Here is a 13170-nt window from a genome sequence, read left to right on the forward strand (position 1 = left end):
ACTTTAACTATTTAAGTAGATCACAAATTCACCAAGACGAAGAGAAGCAGTTAAAGAATATATCTTTCTCCTTCCACTCAGAAATAATTTGGGAATGTTACAGTAATAGTTTTTGAAGAAAGAGTATCACTTCACTGCTGATACCCACTACAGGACAAAGATTATTTTTATTAATTTCTCATTTATTTGTAATTATCAAAATGCTGTAGTTACATTTTTTTTAAAAAAGGAAGCTGTTTATGCTAATTCCAGTAAAAAAATTAAACCTTTGTTAGCTCCCAGATCTGTCCCTTCTCTCTCTCTCTCCCATTCCTCATTCTTAATTACTTGCACCTTCTGCTTTCTGAAAATTTGTAGGTTGATGGCAAAAGTAGTTTTAATACCACACATCCTCAAGCCATCTGAGTGTTATCTCCTTTTTTTTTTCCATAGCATGTTTCTCCATATGTTCTCTCAGTGCTCTGGGTCATGACCATTTGCCAAGTGTGATGTCCTATGGCTGGTACGGATGATGGAGATTTTATCTCTTCAGTTTCCAGATCATGTTATACTCTTCCCCACTCTTTATTCCTTAGAACCCTTCTCTGGATTTTTCCAGTAGCTGTCTTTGGTAGATCCCGAACAAACTCCACCTGAAAGGCAAAAATGCTGACTTTTAGCCAAATACATTCTGACCAATCTCCCAGGTGCAAGGAAAGACACTCTTTTATTATGGCTGGGGCAAAAAGACAGGAAGCTGCACAGCTTGGGGCTGGGATGGTGAAATTCCTTACTACATATCTTAGCTGACTGCACAGGCAGTATTTGCAGGGACAAGTACCACAATCCTGAAGAGATAAGTGCTTCAGCTGTCAGGACAGAGAGTTACTGGTGTCTTTCCCGGTTGTAAGGGATGGATTCCAACCCCTCTGATGCCAGCAGAAATTTCCCCTTTGCTTTATCTGAGAGTCTGAACAGAGCTCAAGGGAGGAACTGGTAAGAGCTGAATGCCTTGCCCATTTGAGTTGCTGTGAAAACCCTAGTATTTCACGAAAAGAAGACTGGACTCTGATAAAAGATAAGTCTCCATTTCCTCCCTTTGGGTCCTTTCTAGCACATACAGTGAATCCAAGGCTATAGCTGCAACAGACTCTGTAATTTACTTTTCTTTTGTTTTATTTAAGTATAGCCAGAGTGTTTGTCAGAATGCAGTTGAAAAGAAGCTGAGGCAGGACAAAAACTGTTCAATTTTTGATACAATTAGAAGACCTGTCTTTTTGCGGTGTACTTACCTTCCTCGGATACTTGTAAGGTGCAGTCACCTTCTTGACATGTTGCTGAAGCTCATGAGTTAATTTTTCTGGATCATGTGATACAAAAGCAGGAGCTAAAACAATGAAGGCTTTGACTACCTGTGCAAGAAAAGTTAAGGGACGCAATTAACTTCCAGAGTGGGAATAATGGGATATACTTGTTGCCAAAACTGAGTACGGAAATTCAGAATGCAAAAATTTGAGTTTTTTCTTTAATATCCTTTTTCATTGGCTGTTTATTACAGAATGCAACGTTATGAAGGACATATTCTGCAACACAGGATTTTTTGTTATTTTCCCACTTTTTTTTTTCTTCTTAACTTTATACACTACTAAACTTGCAAAAAGTTGTAGAACAGAAAAAAAGACAGTTGAAAATCTCATCCTGGAGCTCAAAAAAGAAAAATTAAACACTCTGAATATTATTGCCATCATGTGCTTAGTGACAAGAAGAGAAATAATCTGAATTCTATTTCTTGGACAAAAAGATGCCACAATAAGTCTGAAGAGACAATTTTTCCACATCAAACCCTGCAAACAGGGAAATAATTCTGAAATTCTAAGATCTGTCAAGGTATAGTTTTAAATTTTTTTAACCCATTTTAATTTCAAAAATCTGCTACATATTTAAGTCCAAGGAAGCCTAGTACATATAGGGAACTTGATGTTTAGAATATAGTGCACTTCTTTCTGTATTCTTTTTTTTTTTTTTTTACCTCTCCTCGAACTGGATCAGGACTGCTGACAACAGCTGACTCTGAGACTGCAGGGTGTTGTATTAATGCACTTTCAACTTCAAATGGGCCAATACGATACCTAGGAGAAAATGCAGATATGACAGCCATAGGAAGCTAGCCATTCAATTGGTCTTTCCAGATTGAATTTTAACAGGCAAATAAGCAAATCCAAAAGCAACTGACTTACCCAGAAGAATTAATTATATCATCAGCTCTTCCAACAAACCAGACATAGCCTTCTTCATCCATAATCCCTCTGTCCCCAGTGACATAAAAATTTCCACAGACAGAGGCAGCAGTTTTCTCTGGATTATCCTGGCAACAATCAAACATTTACAAAAATGTATTCGATTGTTAGTGAAATGCATTTACTTTGCAGTGGTGCTAAAAATGATCAAGGCAATTTTTTAAGTTGTTCTCAAAATGAGAATGTTCAATACTATTTTATGTCTTCAATTAAAAAAACCAGAGCCACATTAATTAGCAGTTTTGTGGTGGAAATACGTGAGAGGTGGAAAAAAGCATTTGTGTATCTATGAATTCATGTTCTAGGGAAAAAAGGCCATGCTCTATCAAAATGCCTATCCATCACATAAAATTACCAAAATGCATAACCCACTCTCTTCAGAGAAATGATTTATCATTGCAAGGAGTTGCCACAATAACCTCCTGTCAATGGAAACTTTTTATCCCTAACGTTCAAGACCAAAACACAAATGAGGTGACCTACAGGAAAAACTTCATTATCTACACTGATTTATCAGGTCTAGATTACACAGGAAAAACACCTTGACAACAGAAGACATAATGAAAAAATGAGGTAATAGTACTGCACCAAAAGAAGTTTTTTATCACATAGTCAGCAATTACTTTGTGCAAGTTGTTGTTTGAGGATGCTACAAATATCCAAATATTATGGGGGTTCAGAAGAGGATTAAACACATAGATAGGTTCCCCAAAGCTTATTCAACATGATAGTTCAAATGCAGTGGAGAGTATCTTTTTATTTGCCTGATTCTAGTGTTTGCTTAAGTATGTACTACAACTCAGAATGATGACAGACGCAATACTAGCTTATATGGACCTTTGACCTGAATCAAAATGGCCATTCTTCTGACACATTTTTTAAAGCCTGTTCTGCTTTCAGTGGGTAGAGCATTCCCATTCAAATAGTAATGTTAAATTACATATGCCACTATCACAAAGCCATAGCTACACTTGAAGGTTTTGTGCTGTAGCTTGTCTTTTGTGCTGTAGCTTGATCTTGTGCACATCACCTGTGTGACAGGCAACTGCACAAAGGGTTTCTCTGACACCAGAGATAGGTGCGTGCTGGAATGTGTAACTTACTTTTCAAGATTTAGAAGATCAATCTGGGTACCTCTGACAGTGGTATGAGGGAATAAGATACTTGTGCTCTCTGGAAAGCCTCCCTGAGCTTACAACATATTATAGTAGCTTTTATGGGCTTCCTTCATTAATCCTTAACCAAGGACAAGAGCGGAGTGGAAGGGAAAGGAGTGATGCATGAACATGAAGGCCATGCCAACTGTCAGATACAGGTCTGGAACAAGGTACCCCCTGGTTCATGTTGCATCTTGAAGTTATACTCTGCCAGTCAGTCTGTTCCTGGAACAGCGGAACAATGTACTGATCAGGCTCAAAGCCCTCAAGCAACCTAGTAAGACCTTGTGAAGATCCTGGAAGAAATTCTGTTCCTTGAATAAGTCAACAGAACTTTGCCCTGGGTCCCTCTTGAGCTTCTCAGCAGGCACAGGCCAACCAACTCAGACTTACCAAGTACTCAGAGAACAGACAGAATGGTCGTGTTGGTTGAACTCGGACAGCGATGTTGCCTTCTTCTCCTGCAGGCAGGATAGCCCCATGGGCATCTATGATCTGTAGAAAGCACATATCATTATTGCTTTGATTAGCGCCATAAAATAACTGTGTCCTGCACAGTGCAGGACAGAGAATGGACACAGACAGCGTTCCCTTACTCTTGTACCCACAATTGCAGCTGAGCTCAGATGTGACATATCGACATACCTGCACATCATAAGGTGGAACAGCTTTTCCCAAAGAGCCAGGTTTAATTTTCATTCCTTTCATATTGGCACATATTGTCACCTGCATAATAGATTTTTTTCTTTTAAAATTCGTGCAACATCTTGTAGACTTTATTATTGTTTGCATTAGGCACAAGACCTCTTCATGACTTTGTTGTGATGAGGGCTGAATCAGGACTAAAGTACTGTGGTTCTCAAGCACATCAGAGAGGGATTGAGAGGCATTTCAGGTCAGCCCTGTGGAATGAGGTTGGTTGTGCTCAGTCTGAGCCAGTGGGTTCTTCTGCAAACACTTGAATTTGCAAGACAGCACATGTGAAATTACTGCAGATGTGAAATTATTACAGATCTTATTTCAATAATGGGACAATTAATTTGGGACCATAACAAGGGTAAGAGGGGACAATGCCTGATATCTGACTCTTAATAGCTTCATTAATATTCACTTTACAGAGAAGTCTGGGATGTGAACTGATTTAATATTTTTCACTAAAAGCTTGGACAGGCCAAATTGATACCCATAGCAAATTATTTTTTCTAGTTTTGCCTTTTAAGTAAAGATGATGAATGGATCTTCTACAAGTTATTTGATCTGAGGTAATCTCTGGCATAGTTTTTGTGGGGGCCTGAACTCTGTAGTCATAGTATTTCCTATAAACATTAAAATATGCAGCTAATTGATTTTGGAACCATATAATCATAATTATATATAGCCTCTTTTTAAAAAATTTCATTTAAATTATTCTTATCTTTTCCATTGATTTACCAAACACATTGTGCCTTTTCTATTGTTACCTTTGAAAGGGTATATTGCAAGAATTAATGCAAACGTACTGTTTCAGTCTGGCCATAACCTTCATAGATATCCAGCCCTGTCTGGATTTTCCACTTTGCCATCACTTCAGGATTGAGTGGTTCCCCTCCAGATACACAGTGTTTCAGATTCGTGAACGTGTAGCTTGAGAGGAAGAGCAAATTAAATAATTTCCTTAACTCTGGAAAAAGAGCATTGAATGGTCTTAGCTGAAGAGCCTCCCTCAACTTGCAAAGTAAGCATGCCTAAAACTTCACAAGCTACTTTGGAAATGACAATAATCAACCTGTTACACAGTCCTGGATTGGACTGCTAGATTGCTCATCTTACCACTGAGGATAATGTGGTTTATCTCTGTGTCACTGGAAGTAAGTATTTTTTTCTGGAAAAAGACTAAGCACAGGTATTTTCTTGGAAGAGCTGACAAGAAAGGAGAAATCTGAACAAGCACATCAGATGTTCGTGGAAAGCTGAGTTACGTGCTGACATCCAAGATCAAATAAGACACTTGAGAATTTTCTAGAGCAAAAGGAAGGCTGAATAGGAACACAGAGCCTGAGCTCTCTGCTAAACCAGGCTGACTTTTGTCAGGATGAAAAACCTATGTGAGAAGAATAAGTACCTTACTAAAGATGTGAAAACTCCTTACAAATCACACTGACTATTTCTTGTAAGGTGAGTATTTTACAGTGTAAGAAACTGGTGGGAACAGTTGCCAAATAACTCTCAGCATGTGAAAGTCCTCTAACTGCTCGCTTCATTCTCAAGTATATGGGAACAACTCCACTGTACTCCATTAATTCCCTGATCCAGTGTTTGAAACCTTGACTTAAAATTAACTGTGAACCGAAGTTCAGAGGAAGTGACAACTTAAAAAAACCACTTGTTTCCTCTGTGCCATCTGTTCAAAGACCCACTCCTGAAGCCTGGATGGCCTAAGGTGTGACTAGTTATTCTCACATTTCAGAACATAGCTTTCTTTTCTGAGAGCAAATTTTGCTAATTAGATTTCCTTTAATTGAAAAAAATTAAGCAACATAAGGAACTAAAGAGGCAGAGCTGTCACAGCATTACATCTCAGCCTCTCTCTCCTACCCCTGCAATAGGCAGATGTGCAGTACCTGCTCAAATCATGTTGGACCAGCATACGGTAAGCGGTAGGAGCAGTGCAAAAGGTCGTGATGGGATATCTTGAGAGAGTCTAGAAAAACAGAAAGTTATTTTGTGGAAAAGAAAATGTAATGGTGGGTCTGACCTTATAAATGTGCAGATTAACGCAACTTAGGTACTCAAATGTCTGTAAAATGAAAACCATAAAAATGCAACACACATTCAAACAGAAAATTACTATGGATTAGTGACTACGAATCCTGACTGCAGAGTGGCTGTACCAGTCAGTTCCACTGCTGTAGGAAACATAGTACTTTCTGTCCCACAAAAATCACTCATGTAAATCAATGACCACTGAGCATAGTAGTTCCTATTAAGATTGTTTTCTGCTTTCCAAGGCGACTGTGTCCCAGGCTCAAGACTAAGTGACAACAGAGAACTAGACCAAGGCTTTTCCAATTTTATTCTTGGAAAAGTCTGGGTCTCCTCTCCACACAAAAGGCCAATGTTGAGGAGAACAGGCCAGCTGACTGTTTTTGCAAAATGGCAGAGAGGAGGAATAGGCATTCTAGCAACTCACTGAAAATTCAGGATAACAGGGTTCTGATTCAGGTCTATGCCATAGTGTGATTACTGGCCCATGCTCACCCTGAGCCTAAAGTAGCTGGAAGTCCATACCAGAAGTGAACTTTAGGCTAAATATGGGACAAGACAGCAGTGATCCTGAGTTTTTTTATCCTGCATCTTTCACCATACCTCCTCTACACTATGGCCATGTCACATGGCCTAACCAGGAGGGACAACACTTGTTCCTCTGGGCATCAAGGGGAAGGATTATTGCTTGGGATGTGGGAAATACTATTCCTGCTACTACAGAGCAGTGGGGACCCATGCACTGGAGCCCTCCTTGTTTGCTTCATTTATGCAAGATGGAAATAAAACTCACAGCATAAGATGTTATGCTTACCTCTGCAATAACTGCTGGTTTAAACTGTGGCATATTGTGTATAAAGACACATGATCCACAGATCCATGGTGCAAAAACACTGCTCCAAGCTGATTTTACCCAGCCAGTATCAGAGGTATTCCACATTATATCTGAAGGAGTCAAGTTCATCCAGTACCTGATGATAAAGCAGAGATGAAGAAAATGCTTCATGGAGTGCGAGAAATTCAGGCATAGGTCATAGTATAACTAAAGGAAAGGGCAGAAGGCTTCCATTAGAAGATGCAGTGTCATCAAGCTGGGATCTTTAGAAAGTTTGTAAGAGTTGAAGGATGTTAAACATTCTTTTATTTCCCTTCATTCCCTCCCGTTCAACATTTCCAGTATTTGCTTTTCTCCTGAACACTGCAAAATGTCCTTCGCTTGAGGTGCAGAATCTGAACTTAGATCAAAAACCAAACAGATCATTTGGAGTAGGCTTTCCCCACCTTGTGAATTAGAGACATCATCTAAATCGCATTTCTCTAGGAAACTAACCAAATTACTTCTATGGGCTCTATACCACCAACTTCCAACTCAGAATGCCTTGTAAAATGTATCCTTTGATTTTCATGAAATTTCTTACTCCTTGGGGAGCATAAATGAAATATGTGCAGGGAAAGCAAATCAGTACCAAGCTACAGATTCAAAACGAACTGTAACTTTTAAAGCATAATGCTACGGTCCAAGATTGCTTTGGTTCTCAAGAAAGGTCTACATAATACTAAAGCACTTGCTTTTATCTGATTTTGCTATAAGGACACTATCATTTTTGCTACTCCACAGTCAGCCCTCTGAGTGACAGAACACTATCTGATGATCGCAACTCAGTCTTCAAGAAGTTTTTAATAATGAGGGCTTCACTGTGAGAGGGGAAAGGTAAGGAAGAAGCAAGATCCTACACTCATGAAATCCGTACATTTACTGGAGTTTTTACAGGCACATTTTCAATTGTGATCATGTCACTTAGGATGCTGGGAGCAACTGCAAGGTATACCTGCCACTGGTCGCAAATCCGACGCCATAACTGCTGTGGGACTGCACCACCATTTTTGGAGAGCCTGTACTTCCACTAGTAAAATAGATCAGCATTGGGTCTTGGCTCCTTGTCTTGACACATTTATGGTCAGCAGATGTCACCCTTCAGAAGAAATAGTATATGACAATTCCTACATGTAGTTTTTCACAAAGGAAGCAGTATTTTTTGAGGTTTAGCAGATAAACAGGAAAATTACCCCAAACTATATGATCTCACTAAATAAATACTTGCATTAGATGCCACAGGTAAGAGTGAGAGAGCATGTTTTGCTCGTCATAAGCGTGCTGTGTATGCCATAACTTTCAAGATGCCAGCACCTACAGCATATTCCTGTGACTTTGTCTACAGCTATTTTGCAAGGCCACTCAAGGTTCTTGTTACAGAAGAGCAGGTGGATGCAAAAACAACTTCTGCCTCAACACATACAGTCTCCCAATCTGAAGTCAATGGAGGCCATATTCAGGCTATTATGCCAGGTAAAGTGGTCTTAGACACATATTATAGCATTTATGTTCAAGAGACTGATGAACAATTCAGACCGTGTGGGCTACCAAGGTAGTCAAGGGAAGAAATAACTGATGCCATGTTAGCTGAGCACTGAGAGCTAGTAATAGGTATCTTCTTATTGAATTCAAGAGGCATTAGGCTGGGCTCTAGAAGACAAGCACAAAACAACTGGAAGATTAGTACTGTGTGCTTACCTTGTGATCACAGTAGAAGCAGAGAGCTTTTAAAAGCTGGTAAGCTGCTGAGTAAGGAGAAGCTGAAAGACCTGAATAAAGCTCCCAAAAAGTGTGCTGGAGGCATTTGTACTTAATGCAGTGATTACAGTGAGTTGGCAGAGGGACACAAAAATGTAACTCATTTGTATTTTGGAAATTAATCCCAAAAATCAGCAATGTCACCTGACTGATCCAGCTTCCTTCACCTCACAGGGATGATAGTAAAACAGCTTGATACTCACGCAAAGAGTTCTTTGAGGTTCAGCCACCCATCTCTGCTCCCTTTGGCTACAATTAGTTTGCTTTTCAGAAACTGGCAGTCAGGCATGATAGATTCCACTGCAGGTGCCAGTGCATCATTGGTAATGATGCACTTGGCCTTCGAAGCCTTGAGTCGGTATAAGATGTCTTTGGCTGTTAATTGGGATGTTCCTGGAATAAAGACAATTCCTGGAAAAAAGCAACAAGCAATTTAGAAAATTGACCATTTCTCTTTATTATGTTGAGAGGACACGACCCCAGCTAAAGAAAAGCTGAGCTACTTGCCAAAAACTTACTCTTTGAGAAACAGGAGTCAAGTATAACTCACATTTGAAGGTAGAGCTTGGGTGAATTTGTGGCCTAGGAATGACCTGGGATCATCTAGTTCAAAGACCTCCAAAACCTGCAACACTGATGTTGAGTTTTGTGTCATCCATATTAAAGGTATCTAGATCAAGAGTAAGATCTAGATTTGGAGTGTTTTTGAGCACCTCCTTCATGATTCGTAACTCAGGAAGGAAATGTTATCATCCCCTTAACTATATTAATAAGGCCAGCATTTGGATTATAGTTACATCTGGAATAAAGCCATTATTAATTTCAATAAGGAATTAATACCTCTAATATGGGATAAATAGACTGAGGCCAGGTAGCTTACATACAATGCTCAGTCAACAAATCCCTCAAGCTTGGATTAATTTTGTAATGTGAACAAACCTAAGTTTGGATACTGAGTACAACGTGACTGAAATCACATTTTTTGGGGTTGGGGGGGGAAATCAATTTAGTACATTTCTATACCTCCTTTTCCCAAAGATTTCAATAGACTTGACCTACAGACTGATTTCAGTCTTCTTGCACCTTCAGAGGTGTCTACCAAATTTTACAATTGGGAAACCAAGGCACTGAGATACTGAATAATACTCCCACATCATAGTCCAGAAAATATGACTTGGATTCCCTGAGTCTTAACCCCACTTACAACCTGCAAGAATCGCAGAGGTTAAAAGTAGAACAAAAATACTTGATCATGTCCCTGCTGATGCTGAATTGTTCTATCATGGATGTTTAGGAGTCTAAAAATGGAATGGGTCAAATTCTTCCTAAGAATTTGCAAAACTGTAACAGCAGAACAAAGAAACATTGTATTGAATTATTAACCAGTTTAGTCATATAACTTACTGCATTAAAACTGTCCACACTGATAATGTATCTGGTCAAATCTGGCCTTAGATTGTAACCACTCAACTTTCATTGGCTTCAACTGAGGATGCCATTTAACGGGACCATGTCTGTTCAGCACCTAGTACAATGTCGCTTTGGTTCCTGTGTGGGTGCTGCCAATTCTCCTTCTGTGCGAAAGCTGAATTGTACAGGGCACAGCAGCATATTCCTGCATACATTTTTTTCAAATTAATTTAGCATATTTGTCATATCTTCTATTTATTTTCTTTCTGCATCCAAGAGATCAGTACGGTCACTCACCTGTTCGCATACAGGCTACATTCAGTAGCCACCATTCAGGAACACGAGGCAGAACTGCTATAACTCTGTCTCCTCTCTGCAAACCACATGCCTCAGAAAGTATATTAGCTGCTTTTCTAGACAGAAATCCCAGCTCTTCAAAGCTCCACTTCACCTCCTCTCCCTCATCATTTACCCACCAAAAAGCTGGATTTGCTGGTCGTCTTCCATCCTAGAATGCAACAGGAGATATTAAAATATGAAGACAAACCTTAAAAGGTTTCATTTTGATCAAAAATAACTCCAGACTGAGAAAATCATCCCTGGCAACTAGTCTCTTAAAGTGCTACTTTCTTACAAAGAAAATAAAACAGTGTGTTCTACTCTGCAGCTAACACTATCCAGTATCCATCAGGAAAATTAATTTGTATTATCTGAGATTTGTTCCAATGTCTATGAAGTAAAAGAAAAATAATACCTTTTCCAGTCGTGACCACTCATCTAAGACATCACTTGCAAAGTTGAAATATTCTGGCAGTTCCTTTTCACACTGGTTTATAGAGTCATAATATGAAATAATCTGAGATGTAAGAAGTCTGTTGCATCCATGGAATAATCTGCAAGGTGACCTGAGCATTCGCAAACACTGAGGAATCCATGATTTAACAAATGATAAATGATGTTTTATCAGATAGTGGGGAAAAAAATCAGATGCACACCTACAGGAATGAGTCATCTGAAATGAAAAAAAAAAATGTTTAAAAACAGCCAGGTATTGAACACTGTCTAGTTTGTGATGTTGGATAAATTAATGCAAACCAGCCTGAATAAACAGGTGGTTTGCACACCTCCTCTTTTCCCCCATTATTTTATGTGATTCTTAAAATAAAGCATTCCTCCTTTGCTGGCAAAGAGATTGTGCACTGTTTTTTCATTATAATCTTTGTCCTCTACTTTGTCAGGGGATGAATGAATCTCATATCTCATCTCTAAACTTTCACTTGCCAGTCCTTTTCTAAATATCTATCTCTTGATTCTCGTAAATTTTATATTTTTACTTTGCCTGCTTACAGAAATAAAATGCTACTAGTTAGAAAGTCTTTTGAGGACACGTTTATCACCTTGATTTAAAACGGTCTTTGTAATTATGCTATGTCTTAAATATACACTAGATGGCAATTCACCCTGAACTTAGGCACCAATAAAACTGATGAATCTCTGATTTATTTCCTTGTGAGTTCTATTTTCATTGGCGACATGGAATAAACACAAAATAAACAGTAGACAAGTGAAGGTGAAATTCCAAAGACTTCCATTTGCTTTGTACTCCAGCTGAAGTGTGCAACTTTGAAAAATATACATATCGTAAAACAAACTTGCAAAGAAAATTCCAGCACTTCCAGTTTCTCCTGGTCTTTCCTACACAACATATAGGTACATGTGGAAGAGACAGAATGGCTGATACTGCTGTTATTTAAAGCCCAGCCTCGGAAGTCAAGAAAACTGAATCTTTACCCATAGATGCAGAATCTTCTGATAAACTTGTTTTGAGTGTAATCAAGTCCTTAGGAATCCACCAACCACATTAAATCTAAGGGATCTTTCTGTGCCATGTCCTTCTCATTTAATAGCCAACAGTGCATACTTATGTCACAGGGATACTACACAGTTACTTTCACCTTTGCATTATGCATTGCAAGTGTAGCTGTAGTGACAGCTTAAAGTGTTCAATGCCAATAAATAACAGTAACTGACATCACTCCAAAAATCACTGTGTTTGAGGCAAAACAGAAATACAAACAGAAGGTGTGCACATGTGAGGTATATGTCAATGGTTCTGGATGACACAACAATTTCCAGGATGCGAGTAGTAACAAAGCAGAAGGTCCAAGAATTTTATTTAACCTGCATCCAATGTTTCCTTGCATCCAATGTTCCCTGCTGACTAGCCTATGACTTCTGCAGAAGGCAGATTTTCCATAGCTCTCAAACTGTAAAGCACAAAATGAAGAGCCAGAACTAGCTAGCACCAGAAGAAATGTGCAGAAACGTGACCTAATCTGCTGTGTGCCTAAAAGAAAACATTTTACTCCACCAGTTTCAATTTTCTATTCCGTTCCACTAAATTTCACTCCTCTCCTCATTGCAAATCTGTCCTGGCAGGACTGACTGCTGTATGATCCTCCTCTTACTGCAGTTTCCTTCCAGGATACAAAGGTTAAAAGCCCTTTCCAAAATGGTGCCTATTTCCTAGTAGGAGGTTTCCAGAAGGGATTTGAGTTCACTGCAATTTGTTTCACTGGCAGCCAGGGGAAAACAAGCTCTCTCTAAGCAAATGGTTTTGTCATCCTACCTGTGCTCTGAGAGCCTTAGGCTGTGTTCTCAGCTTACAACATGGCCTGTTCAGATCAAACAGGCATTGTTAGTTTTCCCCTGTAGTTCTGAAAGATGCTTTTTAACCCTCCTAGGATGTTACTTGAAAGACACCTTTGGAAAAGAGCCTGTTACGAAGAGAAAAAGACCATGAAGTCAAACAGGAGACAATCTTTCTGCTTTTTTTTTTTACTTTAGTACCTGATTGCTGCATCTGTATTTATGTGTGATCTTATCTTGCAAGCAGCCTGAATACACAGCTCCCTCTGACTTCATTAGATACCCTGTACGAGTGCTAATAGAA

General features: G+C 39.1%; 1 protein-coding gene across 1 annotated transcript; it reads right to left on the reverse strand.

The window, feature by feature from the left end:
- Nucleotides 1-545: 545 nt before the first annotated feature.
- On the reverse strand, nucleotides 546-11130 carry LOC104154838 (acyl-coenzyme A synthetase ACSM3, mitochondrial-like). Its single transcript, XM_009696946.1, has 13 exons — nucleotides 10972-11130; nucleotides 10515-10725; nucleotides 9011-9218; nucleotides 8005-8148; nucleotides 6990-7146; nucleotides 6034-6113; nucleotides 4933-5056; nucleotides 4079-4159; nucleotides 3827-3928; nucleotides 2217-2344; nucleotides 2009-2108; nucleotides 1272-1391; nucleotides 546-632 (listed from the first exon to the last, which is right to left on the reverse strand). Exons 1-13 carry the CDS (start codon nucleotides 11128-11130, stop codon nucleotides 546-548), a joined length of 1701 nt encoding a protein of 566 aa, XP_009695248.1.
- Nucleotides 11131-13170: the final 2040 nt, after the last annotated feature.

This window comes from Cariama cristata, unplaced genomic scaffold, assembly GCF_000690535.1.
Source record: "Cariama cristata isolate BGI_N322 unplaced genomic scaffold, ASM69053v1 scaffold12740, whole genome shotgun sequence".
In the NCBI taxonomy this organism is placed as follows: Eukaryota; Metazoa; Chordata; class Aves; order Cariamiformes; family Cariamidae; genus Cariama; species Cariama cristata.